Raw genomic sequence first — 27,682 nt, 5'->3', positions numbered from 1 at the left:
CACGGCCGTCATCGTCGTTATCGTCGCCGTGGGCAGTCGTGCGAGATTTACTTATAGAATGGAGTTTGGTGAGTCGATTGGTGAGAGTGGTGATCATGTTTTTGATGTCATGATCGAGGTGTTTTCTGCTCTCTTCTTCGGCGTGGGAGGTGGTGGACATCCTGGGTTTGGGGAGTAGGGAGAGTAAGGTAGTGGGTTAAGGAGAAGACAGGTTGGAAGGTGAGTGGAGGTGAAAGGATCATTATATTTTATAGAGGCGAAAAAATGATCTGATGAATGCAAGAGACAAAGAGAACCGCATTCTTTAGAAAAAAAATGGATTAATAAATGATTCTTTTCTTTACTTGGAGTGCATGTATGGCACTTGCAGCCCAGTAAACTATTATTGTGGCAAGCTTTAAGGTAGAGAAAGAACCGAGAATGAGAAAATAGTTGATTAGCTCAGACAAATGAGTGGGTTGTTGGTGAAGTATCCCCGAAAAGACTATTATACATTGGTTCTCTAATCAAATTTGATTTTCGTTGCCGGACCTTTCCTCATTACTCTAAAACATGTCTAGAATTTCTATGGGAAAGTCAGGTGTGACTTTGTCCTCTTAACGCTCTATAAAGGCTTGGTGCCCTACACCTAGGGGTGTGTACAGTCGGGGTTAGGGATCAAGTTTCTCAGAACTCGAACTTGACCCAGAACCCCAACCCAAAAATCCGAACTTGAATAAACCAAAAAAGATCCAAAATGTCAAACCGACCCTCTCTTAATCACCATCTCTACAACCCTATCTTGGATATGTCCCGTAAATCCGACTTAAATCTAACCCATTACCATCCCATCCTCATAACCCGACTTAAATCTAACCCATCCCTGCCCCGTACCTACTCTGTTTTATATTTCCATCTCGTCCCTATGGATCAGGTTTGGGAAAGCTTCTCCCAGACTCAAAACCCATCGACTTCAGGGTGAAACTTGAAACCTGAACATAAGATTTTCAGGTTGGGTCAGGTTGGATTCCCCATCAAACCCAACCCAATGCTCACCCCTACCTATACCATTGAAATGGCTGGTTATTCGATGGATTCAAGAGTGGGCCATCGACATTGAGGTTGCATTTGCCTCTTCTATTTTGGCTTTTAGGTGAATCTCCTTTTACTCACCCTCAAGTGTGCAACTAGATTTACATAAAAACTTTAATGAATTTCGAAAGCATATATGAAATTCATAAACCAAAATCGTACCTCCTAACATGATTTCTTTTTCCGGTGATCGGTGTGTCTCGTCTCGTCTTCGTCTCTGGTGAACAGAGTGAACGGCGTTGTCTCGTCTATCATTAAGGCTCATAGATGGTAACGTCGAGGCATGCCTTAGTTAGACCAGACCCCCTCTTATAGCCTCCTCTCCATCAAAGAAGACCACCAAATCAATGAGAAATTGTAAGGTTGTAACCGGCGACCACCTTTAATGGAAAACACCAACTGACGACGATGATGGGTCAGAGAAGACGACGGGTCACTTATGGTTAGAGAAATCGAACCGTATAACATTCCCCCACTTGGCCCATGCGTACTTAATATGTATAATTGATTATTGATACATCTTCAATAATGTTTTCCATAGATATAATATCCTTATACTAAAACAAATAAGATTAAATTACATGAATCGTAGCGGTAAGTCCTTTAAATCAAGTATTACTTTCATGGTATTACAATGCAATTGTCTCATTTGAATGAGAACCTTATGTGGCACATGTATTTATGAATAAATTTTCATAATGCTTATTAAGGATCACCTTATATTTTCATTCTCTAAACTTTATGTATACAACCAAATACGAGAAGACGCAAATGAACTTGATGGAGTTTTTCGTTGACAAAATTGCAATACAAATATAAAGGGAATCTCAATTACAAAAATTACTTAATAGAACCAAGTCATATATGTTCAACATATCCCTTATAAGCAAAGGGTGGTAGACCTTTTGTCAACGGATCAACGATCATTAATTCGGTGTTGATGTGTTCCACAACCACTTTGTTTGCTTTGACATATTTTCGAATAGCTAAAAACTTTATGTCAATATGCTTATTACAACTTTTGCTCTTATTGTTCTTGGCCAAAAACACTGCTGCGGAATTGTCGCAATAAATCCTTAATGGCTTAGAAATTATGTCAACAATTTAAAGCCTTAAAATAAAACTCCTCAACCATATAGTTTATGATGACGCTTCAAAACATGCTACAAACTCTGCTTCTGTAGTAGAAGTAGCAATCAAAGATTGTTTTGCACTTCTCCAAGAAATGACCCCTCCAGCTAATAAGAAAACATATCCCGATGTTGATTTTCTCGAATTAAGGCAACCAGCAAAATCAGATTCTGAATATCCAATCACTTCCAGAAGATCAGATCGTTTGTACGTAAACTTGACCCAGAACCCCAACCCAAAAATACGAACTTGAATAAACCAAAAAAGATCCAAAATGTCAAACCGACCTTGTCTCGAACACCATCTCTACAACCCCATCTTGGACATGTCCCGTAAATCCGACTTAAATGTAACCCAATCTGATCTCATCCCCATAACCCGACTTATAATCTAACCCATCTCTGCCCCGTACCTACCTTGTTTTATATTTCCATCTCGTCCCTATGGATCAGGTTTGGGAAAACTTCTCCCAGACCAAAACCCAATGGGTTTTTTTCCACCCCATCTGACTTCAAGGTGAAACCTGAACCTGAGATTTTCAGGTTGAGTCAAATCAGATTCCCCGTAAAACCCAACCCAATGCTCACCCCTACCTATACCACTGAATTGGCTGGTGATTCGATGGATTCAAGAGTGGGCCATCGACGTTGAGGTTGCATTTGCCTCTTCTATTTTGGCTTTTAGGTGAATCTCCTTTTACTCACACTCAATTGTGCAACGAGATTTACAAACCCAAGTTTTCTAGCGTCCAAGTCGGTGAAAGTCCATAATAAAACACCATGGTCTAGGTGAAAGTCTCTCGTTGTGTATTTTTTATTTTTTAATGTAAAATATTACAACAAGAAAACAATCACCTAATTGGGTATCTGTGATACAAACTATATCTAATAAAATAATATAATATAATGTTATTAACCTATCGAAGTGACCAAGCTTGGTTTAACATGAATCGTCTTTTTAACTAGTTGAACGGTTGGTCAAAGGGAGGCGTTGAGGAGGGGAGTCTTTGTACATGTCGAGGAGATATAGCTCTCCCCATTGTCAAGGCACAAGATTAGTAGGGTGATGATGGCTCCATATATGTAAAGGACATTGGCCAAGAATTTTTATGCCCCTCCTTTTTTTCTTAACAAAGGTGGAAGAGATTATTTATCACCACACAAAAACAAGGAGGGCGAGAGATTTGACTGTTGGTCTCAACATCATTATTGAGATAATTTTTTTGACAATAAATACTTAAGATACTATTGATAGACATTAAATATGTTGCAACTCAAAAAGCCTCAAAGATATTTTGATAGCTCATTATTTGACCAGTCTAGAACTGACTAAATGACCCATATAAAAAAGAAGCAAGTAGTTCATGTGAGAAAACACAACAAATGAATGGTCTAGTAACATTGTCCAATTGGACAAGAGAGGTCAACACAAAAAGTAGGGTAGAGTTGTTCGTTAGGACATTGCTCATTTGATTGAGCAAAGGAAATAAAAGACTCTAAGAAGTTCATTTCGTTAAGACACGTGAATGGTCAAGCCTACAGAAGAGAAGTAGTTTATGCCAACTAACTATAGTATCCCATCTAACCATATGAGAGATAAAAGTTTCAATTTGTATTTGTCCACCCATATGATAAGACTACCAAGTCAAAGAAGTGAAACGTACAAAAGAGAAGAAAAAAATAATTTAATGAAGTCGATGCAACCAATCAACAATCATTTGAATGTCACATTCCAGAAAATGTGGAATGAGATTGAAACTTCAATTTGGCCAAGATAGGTCTCCAAAATTGTATATCGATATAATTAGTACTTCATCACAACAATAATTAAACGTTTTATAGTGATTTTCAATTGATGTTTCAACAAGATCTTAAAAGGACAAAACTTATCTTTTTAAGCTCAAGAAATCAATTTCAAACATTGAGAATTAGCTATTTAATTTTATTTCGCCCAAAGTTTGACCTCTCGTGACTCGTAAAGTTTTCATGATCAATCCAAAGTACACTCATATTTTGGAATCAAATTTGGAGTTGGATTTGAGTTTCGAAAAGGCAATCCTCATTAAACTAAGTATATTTGTTCTCATACTTTAAATTCAAATGATACATTATTTTATATTGCATTGAACATTTTGGGGACGCATTACCTAAATCCAAGTATCAATGTGTATTTGCTTTGAAATACTTTGATCGAACTTGGTCGAGAATGTTGAACTTGTGCCTTTGCACTTTGAAATCGTTTATCAAAGTGGCTTAGGTGAAAAGGTTGAGAAACCTCTATGGAGCTACTACTACTATGCCATAAGTCATTGTATAAGTAGGCATTATTGAAAATCACATTCTTGTGTATAGGACTAGTGTGCTTAGTGAGGTGCTACTACAAATCCTTGTATGGTTTAGACATGATTTCCTAGTAAATTGTTCAAAATATTTCTAAAGGTTTAAGTTGTGTGCTTAGTTTTGCTACTATAAATGTATGTGAAGGTGATTTTTGGAGGGGGGGTTACACTAGTATGGTCAACCTCGACTTAAAGGGCCGGTTTGGAACCCACAGAAAAAAAAGAAAAAAAGAAAAAAAATGGAGAGAGAAATGTATTTTCTATTGTTTGGCAACAAAAAATCATTGAGAGAAAAGAAAATAAGAGAGAAAATTATTTTCTCACTTAGTTAATAATTTTTCTCTCACAAAGTGATGAAATCTGGGAAAAAAAGAAAAGAAATAGAAACTCGAGAATAAATTTTAATCATCAAATTTTTTAAATACTACTAATTTTCTTTTCATTTTCATTTTTCAACATGTATCCAAATAAGAGAAACTATATTTCTCTTTCATTTTCTCTCTCAATTTCCATGTGCATCCAAACAAAAGAAAATAAACTTTTTTCTTTTTTTTTTCTTTTTTTTTCTCTTTCTCTTATCTTCCCTTTTATTTTCTCTCCACTTTTCGTGTTCCTAACATAGCCAAAAGGACCACTATAGTGTCTAGTAGGGCAGGGCACCTCGCTACCAAATCATGAAGAAAAATTACTATTAAGAAATAGTCCCACATAGATTAGTGAGATAAAAGATCTTGAATTTATTAGTTGGCTGAAAAGGTTTCCTAAGTAGCTAGTCATTTTTGAGATAAGGCCTAGGACCGATTTAACATGGTATTAGAGCAACCAATTAATATGTGGGTATTTTACCTAAATTATCCACACGTGAGGAGAGGAATGCTAAGGAATAGTCCCACATGAATTAGTGATAAGATATTACAACCTAATTCAGCTAACTGATTTAGTCTAGGTTTTATAACGCTCATATAATCCATAAAATTTCTACATTGTCTTTCACAGTTTCATGATTTTGCAGAAAAAATGTAAAGAGGGTTTTCATGATTTTGCAGAAAAAACGTAAAGAGGGTTGTGAAATTACAGTTCTACCCTTAAAAGGTCTGTCTGTCTCCCTATGATACATCAGCACCGTCAGTTCGAGGTCCCACGGGATCAACGAGAAAGGATGCGGTGCAATTGCCGGAAGGTGGGCTTCACTCGCGTGTGGATTTCTAAAAGGTATTCACAGCAGCGGACTCCACTTAGGGTTTTGCTTTGCCCCCCTTTTTTTGTAATACGCCTTACTATTTATAAAAACCCCCACTTAGGGTTTTCAGCTACGTCTCTGCAGTCGCCATTTTTTGAGAGAGGAGGGCGACACAGCGAGAGCAGAGCGAAGATGAAGACGATCTTGGCCTCGCAGACAATGGACATCCCGGACGGTGTGAAGTTGAAAGTAAAGGCGAAGATCATCGAGGTAGAGGGCCCCCGCGGGAAGCTCACCCGCAATTTCAAGCATCTCAACCTCGACTTCCAGCTGATCGAGGGTGGGAAGAAACTCAAGGTCGATGCCTGGTTTGGATCTCGGAAGACCATGGCTGCCATCCGAACTGCAATCAGTCATGTTACCAACCTGATCACTGGTGTGACTAAGGGCTATAGCTACAAGTTGCGCTTTGTATATGCGCACTTTCCCATTAACGCTAGTATCACCAACGCGAGCAAGAGCATCGAGATTCGTAACTTTCTCGGCGAGAAGAGGGTAACATTCTCTAACTAGTATTTTGGGATTTTTTATATTTTATCTTATGTTCTTTATGATCGTTTTGACTCGTGATTTAATGTTGACATACCCTGAGATCTTACGCCTAACATGACTGAAGGGCTTTTGGTCTACTTATAACTTATATGATTGTGAGATAGGCGATTATTCGTTGTCTACTTTGATCTATGAAATAATGTTCACGAAAGGGCGAACATGCATTTTAGATCTTTACCGTTATTATAGGAATTAATTTGGATAATTAGGGTCTATCTCTATAACTGTAAGATTGTCGAGCGTTTTCGGTTTTTTATTTTGTGAAATTGTCATCAGAAATTTTATCTTTTATAGTGTTCAACTTTTATTGAGCTCTGTATTATATTCAATATATTGTTTAGTCACTTGAGTATTGGTCCGGGTATGTAGTTGTTGCGCTTTTAGCCTTTTCCTTTGTGTTTCTGTTAGCATCTGGTGTTAATATATTCTTGACATTATGGTGCCTATTATCTCATGCAGTTCCTTACACTGTATGAGCTTGGGCCGTTTACTTTTGTGGTTGATGCCTTACTTTGAATGTTTGACACTCCTTGCACATTGCCTTGGTGGACTTGCATTTTTTTTTTTAGTTTTTAGTGGTGGTGAGATCTTAGTTTTCTTGGATGTTATATACCAAACAGGGTTAAGAACTTTTGACACTGTGTCCTGTGAAATTTTTTAAATTTCATTCTCTGTTGCTTGGTTTTCTAGTCATTAGCTCTCAGGTTCCTTCTGTGAATGATTCTCATGCGTAGCCCTTAAGATCGCCTTTCAGATCAGTGGAAGCGTTTTGAGTCATAGCTACGCTATATTGCTGTGAGGCCCTGTCAGAGTTCCTCTGTTCGACCTCTCTCCCGCCTTTCTTTGTGGCATCTCTTAATTGACATAGGATTTCCTTATAAATCCTTGGATAGAAACTTTATGTTATTTGTCTTTGGATTAAGGAAATTTTATTGGCCAATTATCTGTAAATGTTTCACCTATATAGGCTGAGGAGGAAATTTTGTCTATGCTTGATTTCTAGTTATCTTTTTAATTTATGATTTTATTGGCTATTTTGAGTGGCAAGAATGATGAATCAATTAGATGCGTGATAGGACTCTATGTCCCTCGTGAACTAAACATTTGAGGCATACTAATGTCCTGACATGCCACTCTCAAATTCTTATTAGGAAAAATTTCTAAACAAAACAAATTTGTTGCATTCATTTTCACTGTTCTTTTTTTGAGCATCCATTGTTTTTTTTTTTTTTTGCCTATGATAACTTGGTTATTCTGAGTGGCAAGAATGATGAATCAATTAGATGTGTGACATGGCTATATGTCCTGCATGAACTAAACGTTTGAGGCATACTAAATATCCTGACTTGTCACTCTATTTATACCATGTTTACAAAAGAAAAGGGTGCAAAAGGGGAATTTTATTTTTTACTAATGTTCAAATTTTTTTGAGCTTTGTATTATATTCAATATATTGTTAAGTCAACTGAGTATTGGTTTGTATGTAGTTTTTGCACTTCTAGCCTTTTCCTTTGTGTTAGCATCTGTGTTATTATATTCTTGACATTATGGTGCCTATTATTGCTTGCAGTTCCTTACACTGTATGAGCTTGGGCTGTTTAGTTTTATAGTCGATGCTTTACTTGAATGTTTGGCACTGTGGTTCCTTACACCGTATGAGCTTGGACTGTTTAATTTTGCGGTTGATGTCTTACTTTGAATGTTTGCCACTCCTTGTGCTTTGCCGTGGTGGACCTGCCTGAGGAGATCTATTGGCACTCTTATTTTATTTTTTTTATTTCTTTTTTCTGGTGGGTGATCTTAGTTTTCTTGGATTTTATATACTTAATAGGGTTAAGAACTTTTGACACTGTGTCTGGTGAAAAAAATTAAATCTCATTTGCGGTTGCTTAGTTTTCTAGTCATTAGCTGCCAGGTTCCTTCTGTGAATGAATCTCATGCGTAGCCCCTAAGATCGCCTTTCAGATCAGTGGAAGCGTTTTGAGTCATTGCTACGCTATATTGATTTGAGGGCCTGTCAGAGTTCCTCTGTTTGACCTCTCTCCCACCTTTCTTTATGGCATCTCTTAATTGGCATAGGATTTCCTTGTAAATCCTTGGATAGAAACCTTATGTTATTTGTCTTTGGATTAAGGAAATTTTATTGGCCAATTATCTGTAGATGTTTCACCTATATAGGCTGAGGAGGAAATTCTGTCTATACTTGATTTCTAGTTATCTTTTCAATTTACGGTTTTATTATTTTGAGTGGCAAGAATGATGAATCAATTAGATGCGTGATAGGACTCTATGTCCCTCGTGAACTAAACATTTGAGGCATACTAATATCCTGACATGCTACTCTCAAATTCTTATTAGGAAAAGTTTCTAAACAAGTTTTGCCTCTTTAAATTTGTTGCATCCATTTCACTGTTCTTCGTTTGAGCATCCATTTTTTTTTTGCTTATGATAACTTGGTTACTTTGAGTGGCAAGAATGATGAATCAATTAGATGCGTGATAGGACTCTATGTCCCTCGTGAACTAAACATTTGAGGCATACTAATATCCTGACATGCCACTCTCAAATTCTTATTAGGAAAAGTTTCTAAACAAGTTTTGCCTCTTTAAATTTGTTGCATCCATTTAACTGTTCTTCTTTCGAGCATCCATTTTATCTTTTTTTGCTTATGATAACTTGGTTACTTTGAGTGGCAAGAATGATGAATCAATTAGATGCGTGATAGGAATGTCCCTCGTGAACTAAACATTTGAGGCATACTAATATCCTGACATGCCACTCTCAAATTCTTATTAGGAAAAGTTTCTAAACAAGTTTTGCCTCTTTAAATTTGTTGCATCCATTTAACTGTTCTTCTTTCGAGCATCCATTTTATCTTTTTTTGCTTATTATAACTTGGTTACTTTGAGTGGCAAGAATGATGAATCAATTAGATGTGTGACATGGCAATATGTCCTGAATGAACTAAACGTTTGAGGCATACTGAATATCCTGACTTGTCACTCTATTTATACCATGTTTACAACAGAAAGGATGTAAAATGGATTGAATGGGTCTTAGGATTTAGTCTGAAATTAGAGATATTATCTCAAATGCTCTTCAGTGTTCCCAGTATGCGATTGATTGGTTTTTGTGTCTAGTTTGGTGAAAAGTGGTCTGTAAGTAGAGCAATCTGCACAATATTTGATTCTTGCAAGTTTGTGTCAACTTAACATGAACTTATTTTAAAAGAAGTTGTATACATCAACACAGCTATCTGTTTTCTTGATGTATGCATACTGAGGTGTTTCATTTTGTTGTCATCAGGTACGAAAAGTAGACATGCTTGATGGAGTGTCAATTACTAGGTCTGAGAAAGTCAAGGATGAACTTATTTTGGATGGAAATGATATTGAACTTGTTTCAAGATCTGCTGCCTTGATTAACCAGGTGATACCTTGTGTCTCTAATCCAGGTGCTTGTTTTGTGCATCATTTTTGGAGCATGCATCTTACTAGTCATTTCCTGTCCTGATTTTGTGTACAGAAATGTCACGTCAAGAACAAGGATATAAGGAAATTTCTTGATGGTATATATGTCAGCGACAAGGGAACCATTGTTCAAGAGAATTAATTGATTAGGTGAATGTGAAATGTTTTGATATGTTTTGCGGGGCGTCTGAGTTTTAGTTTTTGTCTTTTCTTGCCTTTTTTTTTTTTTAGGCCTATAGAACTTGTTCTAATGCATAAACAGCAGTGTAGGAAGAATCTTTTAGGTTACATGAATTCTGTGGTGGTTTTTGTACAATTCTTTGGCATCCTTGGTGCTATCGTTGGTTGATGAATTGATTATTTTAGTATTCTGTCAAAAACCTTGTCTAATTATAAAAGACCAAGTGTTTTTAATACGGTTCATGGGGTTGAGGCATACTTGTGCACTAAAAGCAGAGTTACATGTTTACATTTAATCTTCTACGTCTGATTGCAATGGAATAATTCATCATAAATACAGGGAGGCCAGGCCAAAATGTTTCGACACATTTGGTACCTTTCTACAGGGGACTCTTCTCCTGGCTGGATTAGTGGATTCAGGGTGTTCCAAAGATGTTTGGGGATCATTTCACTCATTAAAAATGCGGATTCCTTGGTATGTGAACTGATTAAATAGAGTTGATAAACTTCCTCTATAACTGGTTACAGAGCTTTTTTAGCGACCGAGGAAGATAAAAGAAAAAAACGACAATAGTAGGCAGATACATGGCAGGACAAAATAGAGGATAAGAACACTCTGGACGGTCCTGAGTGCCCACTTTGAATATGCTTTATTTCTTTTCGTTCTTGCATGGCCAGCTGAAGTCAGTAAAGATAGCTGTAATTCCTGTAATTCCATATGTTGGAGTTCTCTCCATCTTCTTTAATTCTTTTATCATACGACGGTGGAATAAGTAGAAAAGTATATGGTGCCACTGACGCCAGTGGGGTGTCACCTCTCGACCGTGACAATTTGCATGTTTTTATCTGATTTGTAAAAGGAGATTCCACTACTTCCCAACTTTTTGGCTTTTCCATGTTTCATTCGTGGCCAAAATCATCAGTTCTTTGGACCACTCTTGAGTTTGTTATCTTTGCTTGTCCATGTATTTGTTCAAAATGGTCCAAACTATGTCAAAAGACTCCCTTATTGGTTTTCTTAGGAAATGTATATCCAAAGAATAGAATGATAAATGTCTAACCAGGGGCATTAATGGGGTGTAATTGTGAATTGATAACGACCAATTTGTTTCATATCCAATATGTAATTGAGTTAACCGACAATTATGCACGATGTGACAATTGGTTGCCCAATAGTCAATTGAATTACTCATTAGGTTTTATCAAATAATTTAGTTAATTGATAGCAGTCTCTCTCTCAAATTCTTATCCAGAAGGTAATTGAGTTAATAAATAGAGTGCTATGTACTACACATTATTTAACTAGCAGGTGTCCCATAGTCACTTAAACTCTTACCTCAAGTTTGAATATGTATAACTAATAATGGGTGGGTCCTATTTAATATACTCTTTCACTTTTAACTACTACTCACTCACTCATAGTAGTAGTTGATAGACAACAAATAGGTGGCTCACACTGTAGAAATTGGAACTTCATTGACCTTGGAGAATATCATCCAATTCCTCCAAACATTTGAGAAGGTGTCCTTTGCCACCACCAATGTTGGCTATTCCTTTCACATGGGTGTTCCTGTTTATTTCTAAAGCTAAAAAATTTCCAACTATTCAAGAATTTTTCAATTAATAGAAACTCAGTTATATAGAGAAGTGAAAAACAAAGTATGGATGTATGTTCAAGCACTGGAGTTGAATATCGAGTTGTGGTGTCAACTACTTGTCAGTTGATTTGGCTCAGATTAGTTCTTAATGAACTCGCCTTTCAAGTTACTCTTCATATGGATATTTTCTATGACAATCAAGTTACAATTTACATCACCTCTAATCTTGTTCTTCACAAAAAGGTGAAGCACATAAAAATCGATTGCCACTTTCTACGAGAGAAAATTCAAGTCAGACTCTTGCTACATCACATGACTCAAATCTAAATAAATATGTTCATATATTGACCAAGGCTTTAGAGAAAGAAAGTTACAAGACCTACTCCGCATGTTGGGAGCTTTCAACTTGTACGCTCCAACTTGAGGGGAAATATTAGAAGAGAGAAATCCCTCTTTATTTCTATTTTTTTTCCTTTTGTAGTTTCGTTACCATTTTATCTTAAACATTTTAATCTACCACCCTCATCATTTTCGTTAACTTGGGGGCATTAACTATGTCTTGTGAACCATGGTAACATGACTTGTATTTGGGATTGGACTTGCAACCCTGGTGAAATTTGAGTTAAATCCCGGGAGTTAGCCAATTTTCCTAAAGTCTAGAAATTGGACTCAAGGCATGCCAGAGGGAACTTGCTCAAAAACACAAGAGGTGAGTTTCACTCCTTGATCCGACCCAGCCCCATTAAATCTATGGTACCCCAGTTAAGACACTTGAAAGAGTTCCATTCCATGAGCTGGGCAAGATAATAAAATTGCTATTGACATTTCATACAAACACAAGCACATCGCATGGTGGGGTAGATTGCTTTGTGCAGTCAAAATGAGCAATCATAAAACAAACAATGGAAATCACATCATCTGTGCAACCACTTCTTTGAGGAATGTTTCCACTTTCAGTACTCTTGCTTTTCTTCCATTATTGTAATTGCATCCACCAACTGTGCCCTCTTTCTAAGAAACCATGATGGCACTGTCTTTGGACTTGGAAATGCCACGACCAAGACGATGAGTAAAATTCAATTATATGAACTGATTCTATTCCTCTTCTTTCATGAATGACATGTTTCAATCTCTTTGCACTAAATCAAATAGTCAAATTAACAACTGGGTGTACCTAAATTTTAAGCCTTGGACTTGCATTGGCAGATAAGTGAAAATGGTTCCTGTTCTATAAGGACCCGCACTAGATTAGAGACTCCTGAATAGGGACGTCTTTTGCACGAAAAGCACGTTTTGATTTCAACTCCTACTTTTTATGAGATTCTGGTTTCTAATGGAAACCCATGATGGACTGGAGAGTGGAGAGTTTGGGCTTTGATATGGAATAACTCTGCAAGTAGACAACATTCGTGGCAGTTCAAACCCTCTTTTATCTTTTTGAATTCCTGTATGTAATCAATGACCTGTATCTGCGATTCTCGGATTTGTTTCTCTATTTTTCACGTTTGTTCTAATGTTCTACTTATCCTGTTTCTCTGGCATCAATTAACTGTAGAAATATTTTCAGGAAAACTCACAAAACCCCTTTCACTCTTTTGGCAGGTAAGCTACGGTAGGAGGACAGACCTCAGTGGACGCTGCCTGTAACAACTTTTTTTTTTTTTATTAGACAACTTGCGACCTGAAATTAATATTCATGATTTAAGGTTCTTCCCCTGTTTCATGTGGCCCAGATGATATGAAGAACCTACTAACCATCCCTTTCATGCTCATTTTTATGGTTAGTGCAGCGTGAAGGGAAGGTGACTGTCTCATTCTTGCATTATCCTCACGCAATGAGCATCGAAGGAAAAATATCTCTGGCTATCTCTTTTACAAGAACCATTTATGTATCGAAAAGCTCGAACAGGAATAGTGGTTATGTTGCCTAAATCTCAAGAAAATATACCACACAGATAGCTCTATTATGATGGGCTTAAGAATATGAATAAAATACTCCGTAATGAAGCTGTTTCCCTTGTAGTGGATGACTTGCTAGCATTGGCAGAAAATGAACTGAAATTGACTGACATGAAGATTAACAGTGCATCAGAATGAATTTCTATCGAAGGACCTGTCCTGTGACCCACCCAACATCATTGCAAAGTGGTGAAAGTAGCCTATTTATGGTGACACCATACTGGAACTATTTGACAGTAAGATCTCATGACTCTATTGTTGTAGTGGTGTTGGGTTGGCATCTAGGTTGCCACCACCAAAGGCCCTCTCTTCTCTATAAGAGCAGGTTATGCTATCTTGGACTTAAAGCTTCATTTAGAGGAACATAAGTCAAAAAGGGATTATGGCCCTCGATTGTACTCTCCGAGTATTGAGTGATCAGAGAACTTCTTTAGCTATGATTTTTGTGCAGTTTCTATATGCAGGACTGGCTTTGCTATCGAAGGCAGCACTGAGTAAGGGGATGAGCCATTTGGTCTTTGTGGCTTACAGGCAAGCTATAGCAGCACTTGCCTTGACACCTTTAGCATATGCAATGGAAAGGTGTGGGACCATTTTCTTTCCCAGCTATTGCATCTTTTACATGGGAACTACATTTGAGATCTATGGTTTTCTTTTTCCTTTGCCAGGAAAAAATCTCCTTCATTGTCCTTTGGTCTCTTTTGCAAAATCTTCCTGCTTTCTTTGTTCGGGTAAGTTATCTCTTTCTGTGAAAAGTCATGCTGGACTCTCCATCCTACAAATTGCCAATCTTCAAGCCCCAGGATTTCTTCTGCTTCATAAAGCTAAATCAATACGTTATGCATGTTTTTGCTGTAAAGTTTGAAAGAATTCATGTTGGATTGTGCAGTCTTACGCTGAGCATGGATCTTTACTATATGGCCCTCCGTTACTCTTCAGCTGTGTTTGCAAGCACAGTCATGAATATTGTTCCAGTCATCACTTTCCTCGTGTCCGTCCTATTTAGGTGAGCCTGTGTATTAATGTTGTGTTGTAGAAGTAAACCATTTCTGAGCAAGAAGCAGCTTTGCCCTTCACACGCTACGGCTTCAGGCAGATTGGAAAGCTTCAATTTGGTTGAAACCTTATCTAAAACATTTGAACTGGGGCATTTGGAAGCAAAAATTATAGTTAATAGTTCATTAACATTACTAAGTCCACGAAGGAACGGTGTGCTGATATGTCATATCACTTGCAGCATCACTGGAATCCTTTCAGCCAAATGTTCTTGTCCAATATACGCCATTAAGCATGGAAAGAACTGTTTATTCTGCCTCATCACTAGTTTGGCCTATGAACAATAGGGTATCCCCTGCTTTAAATGAACTTTTATTCCTACAACACTGAAGTCAATCATCAACTAACAGTATTTTTCGATCCCAGGATTGAGACAATCGATTTAAGAGCAGTACATGGTCAGTTGAAGATCCTCGGGGCACTAATCTGTGTTGGTGGAGCCATTTTACTGAGCTTGTACCGGGGTCCTCCGTTGAAGCTCTTCAATTCGCATGGTAGTCCAGCACTGGTGGGAGTGAGACATGAAGTTTCCTCTGGAGTAGAAAAGACGACTTCATTCCAGGGGCCCCTACTCATGTTAGCCTCATTCACAGCTTGGTCCGTTTGGTTCATCATGCAGGTTAGTTTCACACCCTAATCCTGCACAAGCTCGTCTAAAAACTTCCCAATTGCTTGTGGTCTTCGGTAAGTTTGTGAACCTACTCATAACTCTCTAGGGGGAGATTCTGAAGGAGTATCCAGCCAAGCTGCGCCTTACGACTCTGCAGTGCATCCTTAGCTCCGTTCAATCAGCTCTCACAGCACTGGTATTCAACAGAAATCCGAAGACATGGGCTTTAAGTTGGGACGTCCAGCTCCTCTCCGTCCTCTATTGTGTACTCTCTTCTTTGCCTGCTTTAAGTTTTTTTTTTTCTTTCAGCGAACCCATTGGTCAAACATTTTGCGGTCAGACTGTCATCCCGTTTTACTCCCTATCACCTTCTCTAAACTGAACAGAAACTACGAAAAAGAGCTAGTTCTTATACTCCAGCTTCTTCTGGGTACAGGGTATATTTGTCAGTGGAGTTGCCTACTGGTTTCAGATTTGGTGTTTAGAGAAGAAAGGACCGCTGTACGTGATCATTTTCTCTCCACTATCACCACTCATAACAGCCATAATCTCTGCTCTCGCGTGGGCTGAGGTTCTCTACAGTGGAAGGTCAGTTCCCCTTAGAATCAACATGGGTCTCAGATTCCCACCTCTCTCTATATTTTTTATCTTCGTTTGACTTCTCGTTGGAATTTTCCCTACAGTGTTCTAGGTGGCTTTTTGATTGTGGGAGGTCTCTATTGCGTGGCTTGGGCCAGGAGCAGGGAGATGAAGAACAAGGAATCAAACGATGAGCCTCTCGATAATGGGAATGAACCAAGCAATGCATCGAAAGTAAAGTTGGCAGATTCGGAGAAGGGACAATGCACTGGTGCTCAGACATGAAGTCCATATTTCTATGCCTTTTTGGCTGTGATGGGACTGAACAAAATTCTGCACACCTGCATGGTGCTCGACACATTATCTCAAAGGACTGAAGTGGAAGCTGACACAAAACTGGCAAACCACAGGGCACTGCGTCATTTCAATTGATACTCGTGGAGAGTTGTCTGAAACTTCAAACATCACATTAGCTTATGTACGGGATATGTTTCCTTAGAAAGTCTTCTCAGTTTCTTAATTTGGGGTCACATATTAATATGTTTCTTGTTATTATATATATATTTTTTTCCGTGCGATCAATTCTAATTCTCCTAGTGATTTGATGAAACTATGCCACTTTATATTGATTAACAAATTCCATATTGAAATACCAGTCGAAAATAATACTTCAATTTCAGTCATATTTTCTTATTCACATTGTCGGCTTAGATATACGTTTTACAAACTATACATAGAGAGTTGATTGATTAACAAAAATCACGTAATTATAGAGATTACATAATATATAATAAAAATATAAGATTATATTTCTTTGTAAGGGAAGAAATCTCAACACTCCCCCTCAAGTTGGTGCATAGATATCACTCATGTCCAACTTGTCGAGACAATTGTAAAAAGCTCGGTAAGACACTGCCTTGGTCAGCACATCGACAAACTGATCTTGAGACCGAACATGAGGGACTTCAATGATTCTTGCTTCTAACTTTTTCTTAATAAAGTGTCTATCAACTTCAACGTGTTTAGTTCTATCATGTTAGATTGGGTTGTGGGCAATATCACATGCTACCTTACTATCACAGTATAATTTAATAGGACTTGTCTGCTGAATGTGTAGTTTTTGTATGAGATTTTTGATCCATAATAATTCATATATTTCCTTGGCCATTCCCCGGTATTCGGCTTCAACTGACAATCTAGCCACCACCTCTTGTTTCTTATTTCTCTAAGTAACCAAATTTCCTCCTACAAATGTGAAGTATCCAGATGTAGATCGTCGATCATCTATTGACCTAGCCCAATCAGCATCGGTATAACCTTCGATTTTCAAGTCACCTCTTTTTTAAACAAAATTCCTTTTCCTGGAGATGATTTTAAATAGCGCAAGATAATGTTGACGACATTCATATGTTCTTCACTTGGAGAGTGCATAAACTGACTAACCACGCTTAGTTCATAAGCTAAAGCTGGTCTGGTATGTGCAAGAGACATTAACCTCCCAACTAGTCTCTGATAACGTTCCTTGTTAGCAGAGACTTGATCTGAATGTGTTCCCAATTTCAAATTTTCTTCCATAGGAGTACTGACCGGACTACATGCTGTCATACCAGTTTCCTTCAATAAATCAAAAACATATTTTCGTTGAGAAAAAAAATTCTCTCCTTGGATCTTGACAGTTTAATATTAAGAAAATATTTGAAGTAGCCAAGATCTTTCATTTCAAACTCTCTAACAAGATGACTTTGCAATGCTTTCTTTTCTTTTGGATCATTCCCAATTACTATCATATCATTAACATACACAATTAGAGCTGTGATGACATCCTTGTTATATTTTAGGAAGAGAGTATGATCTGAGTTGTTTTGCTTGTATCCGATAGATTTCATAAAATTTGTGAACCTTCCAAACTACGCCATCAGGGACTGCTTCAAACCATATAGGGATTTCCTCGGTTTACATACTTGTTTGCATATTTTGTTTTGCATAATACATCCAAGAGGTAATTCCACATATACTTCTTCTTGGAGATCTCCGCCCAAAAATACATTTTTAACATCAAACTGATATAAGAGACAGTCAAGATTCACAGCCAGAGATAGTAGAATCCGAACAATATTGATTTTGGTCACCGGTGCAAATGTCTCCATATAATCGATTTCGTAGGTTTGAGTATATCCTTTGGCGACAAGCCTTGCTTTGAACCTTTCAATGGTGCTATCAGATTTATATTTAATGGTAAATACCCACCTGCATCTGACTGGTGTCTTTCCTACAAATAGGTCAACCACTTCCCATGTTGAATTCTTTTGGAGGGACCTCATTTCTTCATTCATAACTTCTTTCCACTTAGGATCTTTCAAGACTTCCTGCACACTATTAGGAATAGATATAACAGATAATTGATTCACAAATACTTCATTTGCCTTTGACAATCTATGATAAGACACAAAATTATGCATGAGATATTGAGATTTAGAGGTGAGAAGAGGTTCATAATTAACTCTAGGTTTTCCTCTGGTTGTTCGATGAGGTAGCACTCTTAGTTGAGTTAGGGAACTTACTTGAGGCTCAGACATGGACTCGAACTCAGAAGACAATTGATCAATTGGTACATTATGAAAGGGGGAAGATGTCGGCTAAGAAGAAAAGAAAAGAGAAAAATAGAAATTGGTACTACCAAAAAATTAGAAATTAGTGATTCCTCCTAGAAAAGATGAGCTCAAGGGCATAAAGGTAAAAAGGGGTTGGTCAAAGGAGGAATCTAACTTGCCTCTCTTGAAGAAGATAGAATCTTATTAGATAAAAAGAAAATGTAATCTTTAAATTTTTTTGAATCTCTCTTAAATTCATATAATCTCTCAATGTCCTAGGATATCTCTTTAAATTATGTAATTAGGAATCCCTAATTGATTGAAAAGATTTCCAAAGAATGTAATGGAAATAGAATAAAAGGGGTATTGGCGGAAGAAAAAATCACTCAAGTCTTTCCAAAATCTCTCTTGCCTCTATTTCCTTCTCAAATTCGTGTCTTACCACCTCTCTGCTCCTTTTTTTCTCTTTTACTTCTAGCTCTCTCTCTCTCTCTCTATCTTCCACTACTTTACTTCTTTCCTATTCCTCAACCCTTTTAAACTATTCCTTGCACTTTTAAGAAAAGATAAAAGACTTTTCTCAAGTGGGGCTCTTATCATAGAGAGAGTTGGGGAAGTCATTAGCTAACTAGATTTCCTAGTTTAGCTAAAGCTTACTTTCGTGTAATGGCCATAGGTAAGGGAGGTTGATAGAGTTGTGAACTAAGACAGTTAGCTGCCAATGAATGTGTATGTTGGCTTTGAGAATCAAAACACATTGCAGAGCACCATAGAAATCGTCATTAGTTTAAAAATCTTTAACTAAATAGTTTTCTCACTAAAAAAATTCTCATTGTGTATTGATGACCGTCATAAGTGCGGTGGTTTGGATGAGCCAAATCCTTCGACAGCACGTCACCACGTTATACTTTTAAAAGATTTTAATATATTTAACATGTTTATGCTGTTTTATTAGTGGAATGTGATTCTAATAATGTTCCCTAATGTCATTTCAACTTCTTTATTAAGCTTTACAAGCTTACATATTAGGTAATCAATTAAAAAATGGAATTAGTTTCCTAAAACATAAAAAAGAACTAAGAAAAGGAACAACCAAAGTGAATAGAAATAAAAGCATCTTTTCATATTCTGATTCCCACTCGTTCATATAATAATATAAGTTACTAAAGTATAGAATATATTAAAAACATACTCTTTAATTTAATAAGCATAAGAAAAGAGCTTTATATATCTTTAATTGGTTATTTTCAAAGTCTTAGATAGGTGTTAGTTCACGACTGATCCAATACGAAAAACCATTTGGTGCAAAACTTATGAAACAACTATCTCAACGGTCCGATCATGTTCTGATAGTTGCGATAGTCATTGATGGGACGACTGAGATAACCGTTGATAGGACGGCTGAGATAACCATGAGGCTGGTGAGTGCTGACCCATGTAAGGGTTCTTCTCAACTAACCCCATCAAAAGTGGTAATAGAACCAGAACTAGTGCAATGTTCTTGCCGGGTGAGCTGCATTATCCTTGATGCAAAAGAAAAGACTTGAAGTACCTGCCTTTTCTGGAACGGACATTGTGGGTCTCTTCAGCTTTAGCATATGAATTTGTGCCATGTTGTCACCCAACAATATTTTAAGGCCACAAAATCAGATCTTTTGCGTCTCTTCCAGTATGCAGGGAACAACGAAATGAGAGCCTTCCCTGAGAAATCACCTAATATATGACTCTCTCCGCAAATATCTCAAAGCATCGTCCTTCTTTTTATCTCTGTTGTTTGTTTCCGAAGCTATGCATTGTTCTCACATAAACGTGGGCATGGAGATATGTGGTCAACAGAAGTATTAGATGCCATGAGATCGTCTCGTCTCTTCGGCCTTCAATGATATAGCAGTAATGGGAAAATGATTTGGAAGAAAGAGTCGAGCAGAATCTCTGGCCTCCACGTTTTGGGCCATATTCAGTCCTCCTGCAAACAGTTGAAAATGTGATTTGTGTGTAATGTGAATGGTTGGGTGGATTTAGTATGAGATCAGCAACTGATTCTTTTTATTATAAGCCGTTGAAGGAGTGGTGTGTAAATGAGAGGACGATCGGAAAGGAGGAAAAGTTGGAAGCTGAACTAGTAAAGTGATAGCTTAAAGCATTGATGTGATTTCGAGGAGAATTTAATCTTGCTTTCAGTCCACTTATTCGGGGATAAAGTGCTTGGAAACCCATTTTCAAGGTGACTACAAATAGGAGTTTTGGGGTTGTTAATTGTGTTCAAAGCAGAACCGTTGGGAGAGAGGCAGAGAGTCTCCAATGGCTGAGAACAAGTGCAGTGAAGCCAAGCCCGTGGCAGCAATGGTGGCTGTTGAGATCGCCTTCGCCTCTGTGAATATACTGATAAAGAAAGTTCTGGATGAGGGTATGGCTGTTCTAGTTTTTGTGACCTACCGCGTCATTGCCTCCACACTTTTTCTGGCTCCCCTTGCCCACTTTCTGGAAAGGTATTACAAGCTATTGCCAGTTTTTCTCTCTTCTGAGACTTGATCATTGTACGTCGAGTAATGGCTGCAAATTCATTTTCCTACCCATTTTATTTCACTTCTAAGCTCAATTCATGCTAAACAAAGATAACAAACATGGCAGGAAAACTCGACCAAAGCTTACACTTCGAATCTTCTGCCATCTCTTCTTCAGTGCACTGTTTGGGTATGTTCTTTCAGCAATGATATGTAAACGCATCGGTCGTTTATATCTCCTACATTTACTACTTGAAATTGATTTAAGTGAGTCAATTAAATTTCAGGGGAACGCTCACTCTGTATCTCTTCATCCTGGGACTTGGGTACACCACTGCAACCTTCACCTGTGCTTTCATCAACATGGTGCCCATTGCAACCTTTCTAATGGCTCTGCCATTTGGGTACGTACGTAAATGAAAACTCAAATCAACTGGGTTATGGATTGCTTGCTTAGCTAAACAATTTGCACAGGTTAGAGGAAGCAAGTTTGAAGCGCAAGGCCGGAAGAGCTAAAGTGCTGGGGACAGTCGTGAGTGCCAGTGGTGCCATGTTGCTGACACTGTACAAAGGGGTGGCGTTAACCAACACCTCACCATCTAGGGAGGCGCTGCAGGTATTCCGGCATGTCTCTTCAGCTTCAAACAGAAAGACAGACAAATGGACGATTGGTACCATAGCTCTGGTTGGAGCCTGCTTGAGCTGGTCCTCATGGTTTCTTATACAAGCAAGGATCGGCAAGAGTTATCCAGCGCTCTACTCCAGCACTGCCCTTATGTTCTTCTTGAGCGCACTGCAGTCAGGAATCCTCGGCCTTGCCACTGACAGAAGCATTTCCTTGTGGGCTTTGAAGGGGAAGCAGGAAATTCTAACTGTTCTGTACTCGGTAAGTTTGTTGATACACTTTTATCTTCACCTTCAAGAAGGAATCCTTGGTGAGAGTTTATAGCCCTACGAGAGCCATATTGAACTAAGTACTGATGTAAACATCAAGACGGTTGACGGTTTCAGGGCATTGTGGGCTCCGGCCTCGGCTTTGTGGTTATGTCCTGGTGTGTGAAGAAAAGAGGACCGCTTTTCACTGCAGCTTTTAGTCCTCTCATTCAGATAGTCGTCGCCATTATCGATGTCTCCATTCTTCATGAGACGCTGCATCTCGGAAGGTTGATCCTAACATAGAGACTGCACGTTTTTTCAATAAACTGCGGCACCGTCTAACATGACAATCTTTCGTTCACCCGCAGTGTCTTGGGATCACTTCTTGTGATCCTGGGGCTTTACATATTGCTCTGGGGTAAAAGCATGGAGACCAGAAGTTCCGTCGCCAAACAGCTCCAGGCAATTGAGGATGGAGAAACTCAGACGCACGAGAGACCTGATTGTTCCAATTCGACTTCTCAGTCCTGAACCAGAGACATGTCAGCAACTGTACCTCATTAAAGCTTCGACATAGTTCTTCGAAATTTCAGTTGGAGAATCCAATTAACTAGAACTTCTCTTCCAGTTGGGCGACCTACAGAATCCCATGTATGTGAGAATGCTTTTAATTGGAATTTGAATATTGTAGCCTCCTAAAAAGAAGCAATTTGTCATATACAAATCGCTCAAGTGCAAAAAGATAACAATAGAACCCATTTGCGTATATTATTTTTGCCCCCCCGTATTGCATTTTGATGATTCTGACACTTTGCTTTGCTTCGATGGAATCATCTTTCTTTTACACTCGATAAAAGCTTTAGGGAGATTTCTTCCTGGACCTGTCTCTTATCTCGTTCAACTAGTCGTCAAATCACTCATCCATCATTCGAAGTTCCCTATGAAGCATATATTTCATCAGATAAGAGTCTCTTCTCCAGTGGGAATCAATCGTTTATTACACGTGAAAACTATGCAACAAGTGACTTGTATTAATTGAGTAGTCTGCATTCTGGTCAACACTTTATGGATCGCGAAAACTCAGGAAAACGGAGCAGGAATTTTGTGTGGGTAGATTATTCCCCTCAAGTAGTTGGATTCTGACTCTTTCTTCTGGCTAAACTTCAAGCAGAAGCATCACCTGAAAACATGAACATCTGGCATCTTACCCATTCCGAGAAGAGCTAAATGGGACATTGTTACCAGGCCTGTAATAATTTGCACAAATAAGATCAAATTTTGGGAAATAAAGCGTATAAACAAGCATAATATTGAGCAGCTGTTTTGGCTGCGAGATCTTTGTTTATATTATCAGGGAGTTGCAGAGTTTCAGTTACAATCAAAGTCATAGCGAGATAACAAATAGTGTTCCCTTCCCCCGCTTCCTTTTTCAAATGCAACTCTAATTGCCACCTCAAGCAGATAAGTATGGAGAGTGACCGATCACTGCCGGAAAATTTCAACAGGGGTAAATTATACTAAGGGAGGGAGGGCATTAAAGAGGGCAAGAGAGTAAGCTCCTTTGATTGAGTAAGCCCCTTTGTTACCAGTCATGCGTTCTCTCGCTTTACATTACCATCCGACCAGTACTTGACCTTGTATACCTAGTTATTACTAGCCACATTGGTGTCAAGAGGCTGTTCTGCCAATTCCAAATTTTGATTCTCATGTAACATCATAGTGATCTATTGTGCATAGCTTCAACCCATTTGCTATATAGGCTGCCTCTTTATATATAATGGGTTTAGGAACTTTCAAATGACTAATAAAAGATGGAATAGAGAGTATGGTTTTGAGCTGCAAAATACAGGACTATTTGGCAAAGTATTAATGGGGTAATCAATCTATTGAAAGGCAGGAATGGTGGAGTCTTACATGATTCTCATAATAAGAAGTCTCACAGAGCCACAATTATTATGGTGGAGTTTTATAGAGTCCGATAAGAGGAGGTGTCACATAAGAGTCTCAATTAAATATGTTTTAGTTATGTTAGTCTTCTATTTATATTCAGTTGTTCAATTGTTCTAGGACATATCTTTTAGTGTTTAACTTTGGGTATAATGAGATAAAGATAATTTAATTGTAATTGGATTATATTTGTTTGCTTTATTATAAATAGAGGCTCATTGTATTTAAATTACAAATATGTAGTGTAGTATTTCTTTTTTTCCAGAAATTCAACACCATTAAATGACTTTGTTGCATCATATGAATGTGGTGACGAGCCAATGGAACTAGAATTGGATACTTAAATGATGGGAATGATGATGGTCAAATTGAACCAGACTAAAAAAAACTATTGTAAGGTGATACAATTGTAATTATAGGTGAAGGCATGGACACTGGTGCAAACAAAGAGACTTGAGAAAGATCAAATTGACAACTTATTTTGTGCAAAGGTACCTGCTCCATGTGGATATCACTCTTTACACCACCCAAAACCATTAGTAACAATGTTTTCATTGAATGCAACTTTGCCCAAAAATCACAACTCAAATTTTAGAGTTGTTGATTTTTAGGACTCTATGGATTTAGCTCATAGAGAAAAAAGGAGAGAGACTCATTGGGAGAAAACCAGAGGAAGAAGAGGCTATGGACTTGATGATCCTAACCCTCCCCCTGAAGCTCTATTTATAGATTAATGAAACTCCTATGTTACAATAATACCCCTAAACTTTGGGTTTAGGGTTTAGGGTTTTAACCTTGGAACTTTAATCTAATTATATCAATGCCATCTCTATGAGATGACTATTTATTTACCATCCCGCCATCATTGTATGTGGGCCTATAGACATTCTCCTTGATTTGTGGGCCTTGAGCCTGTCTTTTATATCTCTTGGATGCATGGGTCTTCCTTGGTCTTATGAGCTTGGGCCCATCTTCTAATACACTTGGATATAGGGGTGGCTTCGAACCGAGCCGGCCCGCGAGCGGCTCATGTTCAGCTCGGTTCTGGCTCGGTTCGACTCGTTATATATCTAGCTCGAGTCGAACTCGAACTCAGAAATGGGCTCGTTTAGGTTAACGAGTCGAGCTCGAGCAGAGCCAGGTTCGGCTCGTCGGCTCACGAGCCGACTCGTTAATTTAACGAGCGACAGGATGGGGCAAATTTTCGGGAGTCTCGCACTCTCTCTCCCAAATTTTATTTTTAGGTCTCTCTCCCGCCCTCGCTCTCTTTGTCTCCTCCTTCCCTTCTCTCTTCTTCCTCCGAAATTCCCTCTCTCGGTCTCCATCTCCCTTCTCCCTCGCGTCACTGGTGCCCTTTCTACCACCGCCGCACCTAATCCTTCCCCCCACTCATCGCCTTCTCTGCCTCTCGTTGTCGTCGTCGTCGACTCCCGTAGCGTTACCCTCACCTCGTCGTACCCCAACTAGAGCGGCTGCTCTGGACCCTCTCCCGTTGTCGTCACCCTCCTATCACCGCCTGTTGCCGCCGTCAAATCAGTCGGCCACCGCTCTCGCTGGAACGACACAAAACCTCGGATACCTAAAGTTCGAATACCTAAGTTGAGGGGGGGAGATTATTTTCCCCCCTCGACGCTCCGTCCCGCACAGCGTGCGAACTCGCATGTGTAGTTCACACATGCGAGATTCGCATGTGTGATTTTTATAAAAGAAAAAAAAAAGCTTGCAAATCCTATTCTCGGCCTGTTTTTCCTCTGGACAACGCAATAATACATAAAAATTTGATCAAATTTTCTTGTTTATTTTTTTATTTTTTATAATTAATCATGTACACAGTTAATTGGCTCACGTAATTATTGTATTAATGTATAATAAACTGCAATCATTAAAAAATATAATATATAATTTAATTAATTAATTAATTAATTTTAATTATACATTAAATTACTTATTTGTGTTGTAATCATTTTTTTACCTAATTTTGGGTTTAAATATTATGTTTTAATTAAGTATACTATTATAAGTTACTCATTTTCTTGTTTTTTATATTGTTCTTATTTTGGGGCACTAACAATGGAAACTATTTTTCGATGTATATGAACTCGTCCACACTAACACCAAGTTTGAAATCGAATTTCATGTAGAGGAATACATGAATTTGAAGCAGGAGATGAAGATGAACTTCAAATTTTAAGTTTGTTGACTAATCCCCCTTATAATTCTCATATCCACAATAGCTTCAGAGTCATTATTTAGTGTTAGTGGTAGAGTAATAGACTCTTATCGTTTTTCCTTGGTACCAAATACATTTCAAACTTTGATTTGTGGCAGTGATTGGGTTCAGACTCTTCACAGTATAAAGAAAAATCAAAAGGTGAATTTATTTGATTAATTATTTATTACGATATTTTTTAGTTTTATTTATTGAAATTTTGTTTTATGATTACAGCCTGAGAAGAAGAGTGTAGAGATAATGCTACCAGCTACATGATTTTTCATGTTTTTCTCATCATGGTAATTTTAATATTTTTAACAACATTAAGTAACTAGTAGTAGAAGAATATTTTTTTTATCTGACAATAACTAATTTTATTTTTTTGTTTTGTCATAGGTGGAGATTTTGCTCAAGCAAGGACGTATATTATTTTCTAGCATGAAGAGAAATAACTATAGTTTGTAAATTTATAATGGATTTATAGTTTTTATTTGGGTGATTGTAAATTGATAGTGATATTTCATTTAATTTTTTTGTGTTTGATTATTGTATGGAATTTATTTATAATATTATGCAGTGTATGGAGTGTTTAGACTATTTTATGGAGTGTATAAACAATTTCTTGGAGTGTTTATGGAATGTATAAACAATTTTGTGGAGTATTTATGCAGGTATTATGTATGTTGATTATGCCCAATTTTAAATAGAGGTCATGTCGAATTTTATACAGGTATTATATATATGGATTATGCTTAATTTTAAGTAGAGGTTATGCTCAATCTTATACATGTATTATATATATAATAGGTTATGCCCAATTTTATGTAGAGGTCATGCCCAATTTTATGTAAAATGTATGCATAATTTTATATATATTTTATTTGATATATATTTTTTGAAAAATTTTAAATGTATGTTGAGGCTCGAGTTCGGCTCGAAGCTCGGCTTGAACTCAGTGGGCTTGAGCTCGATAACAATTTTAGGCTCGAGATGAGGCTCGGCTCGAAATATTTAAATCAAGCTCGGCTCGAACATAGGCAGGTTCAGGCTCGGCTTGAAGCCACCCCTGCTTGGATATGTGGGCATTCCTTGGTCGTGTGGGCTTGGGCCCTATCTTCCAACACTCTCCCTCAAGCTGGGGGTGAGAGAACAACATGAACTCCCAGCTTATTGCAAATGATGTATAAAATCTTTTTTTTTTTTTTTTGTATACAATGACAGATCTTCCAATTGCCTTCATCTTCTAACACTCCCCCTCACGCTGGTGCTCTCATTCATGAGGCCCAGCTAGCATAAAATCAATGATAGTAAATCACTCATAGCCGCTAAGACATTGCTCCATACTTTAGTCTTAACTCATGCTGGATGTGACATCGGCTAGCTAATACACCCAAAAAATCGATCTGTTAGGTGCGGAAAGCTACTGCCTACAAGAGTGGACGGAACCACTCTGACACCCACCCCGCCCATTCTTGACCGCTTCTCACGGGATTCGAACGCGGGACGTGGCGTGTCCAACTCTGATACCATGACAGCGGCTAGCCAATACACCCAAGAGACCGATCTGTTAGGTGCGAAAAGCTACCGCCTACAAGAGTGGACGGAACCACTCTAACAGAATGTAGGGCACACTCTGTCTTCTATAGATAGTGTGTCTATAGGCATTGTTCTGAAGTGTCCACCTCCACCACTGTGTCCCTCCACAGGACAACGACTCTCAAGTGATAGAGTAATATATGACATTAATGGAGGGGGGGGGGGGGAGGAG

General features: G+C 38.0%; 3 protein-coding genes and 6 non-coding genes across 10 annotated transcripts; all 9 read left to right on the top strand.

Moving 5' to 3' along the window:
- Nucleotides 1-5,813: 5,813 nt before the first annotated feature.
- On the top strand, nt 5,814-10,218 carry LOC137934040 (large ribosomal subunit protein uL6-like). The gene is made up of 3 exons (XM_068778235.1): nt 5,814-6,275; nt 9,639-9,761; nt 9,858-10,218. The coding sequence occupies exons 1-3, from the start codon at nt 5,913-5,915 to the stop codon at nt 9,942-9,944; spliced, it is 573 nt and encodes a 190-aa protein (XP_068634336.1). The 5' UTR covers nt 5,814-5,912; the 3' UTR covers nt 9,945-10,218.
- LOC137935575 (small nucleolar RNA Z266) lies at nt 7,371-7,468 on the top strand. The gene has a single exon (XR_011109276.1). It is a non-coding gene; the product is annotated as a small nucleolar RNA Z266 (small nucleolar RNA).
- LOC137935574 (small nucleolar RNA Z266) lies at nt 7,589-7,687 on the top strand. The gene has a single exon (XR_011109275.1). It is a non-coding gene; the product is annotated as a small nucleolar RNA Z266 (small nucleolar RNA).
- LOC137935577 (small nucleolar RNA Z266) lies at nt 8,578-8,675 on the top strand. The gene has a single exon (XR_011109278.1). It is a non-coding gene; the product is annotated as a small nucleolar RNA Z266 (small nucleolar RNA).
- Nucleotides 8,797-8,894, top strand: LOC137935573 (small nucleolar RNA Z266). Its single transcript, XR_011109274.1, has one exon. It is a non-coding gene; the product is annotated as a small nucleolar RNA Z266 (small nucleolar RNA).
- Nucleotides 9,020-9,113, top strand: LOC137935572 (small nucleolar RNA Z266). The gene has a single exon (XR_011109273.1). It is a non-coding gene; the product is annotated as a small nucleolar RNA Z266 (small nucleolar RNA).
- Nucleotides 9,239-9,337, top strand: LOC137935576 (small nucleolar RNA Z266). The gene has a single exon (XR_011109277.1). It is a non-coding gene; the product is annotated as a small nucleolar RNA Z266 (small nucleolar RNA).
- Nucleotides 10,219-13,921: 3,703 nt separating the features above from the next.
- LOC137935406 (WAT1-related protein At1g43650-like) lies at nt 13,922-16,069 on the top strand. Its single transcript, XM_068780062.1, has 7 exons — nt 13,922-14,121; nt 14,208-14,270; nt 14,429-14,545; nt 14,962-15,214; nt 15,312-15,470; nt 15,642-15,793; nt 15,889-16,069. The coding sequence occupies exons 1-7, from the start codon at nt 13,922-13,924 to the stop codon at nt 16,067-16,069; spliced, it is 1,125 nt and encodes a 374-aa protein (XP_068636163.1).
- A 4,598-nt stretch (nt 16,070-20,667) lies between these two features.
- LOC137934860 (WAT1-related protein At3g30340-like) lies at nt 20,668-22,485 on the top strand. Of its 2 annotated transcripts, XM_068779414.1 has the most exons (6): nt 20,668-20,864; nt 21,007-21,069; nt 21,167-21,283; nt 21,354-21,765; nt 21,891-22,042; nt 22,124-22,485. In XM_068779414.1, exons 1-6 carry the CDS (start codon nt 20,677-20,679, stop codon nt 22,284-22,286), a joined length of 1,095 nt encoding a protein of 364 aa, XP_068635515.1. In that variant the 5' UTR covers nt 20,668-20,676; the 3' UTR covers nt 22,287-22,485. The 2 variants fall into 2 exon arrangements, with proteins under 2 accessions (XP_068635515.1, XP_068635516.1); XM_068779415.1 differs by lacking the exon at nt 21,007-21,069.
- The last annotated feature ends 5,197 nt before the right edge of the window (nt 22,486-27,682 follow it).

Source organism: Aristolochia californica, unplaced genomic scaffold (genome assembly GCF_029961685.1).
Source record: "Aristolochia californica isolate CCGP_79_NKW_82.1479 unplaced genomic scaffold, dmAriCali1.0.hap1 SCAF_6, whole genome shotgun sequence".
Lineage (NCBI taxonomy): Eukaryota > Viridiplantae > Streptophyta > Magnoliopsida > Piperales > Aristolochiaceae > Aristolochia > Aristolochia californica.
This window is presented reverse-complemented; position numbering and strand designations above follow the sequence as displayed.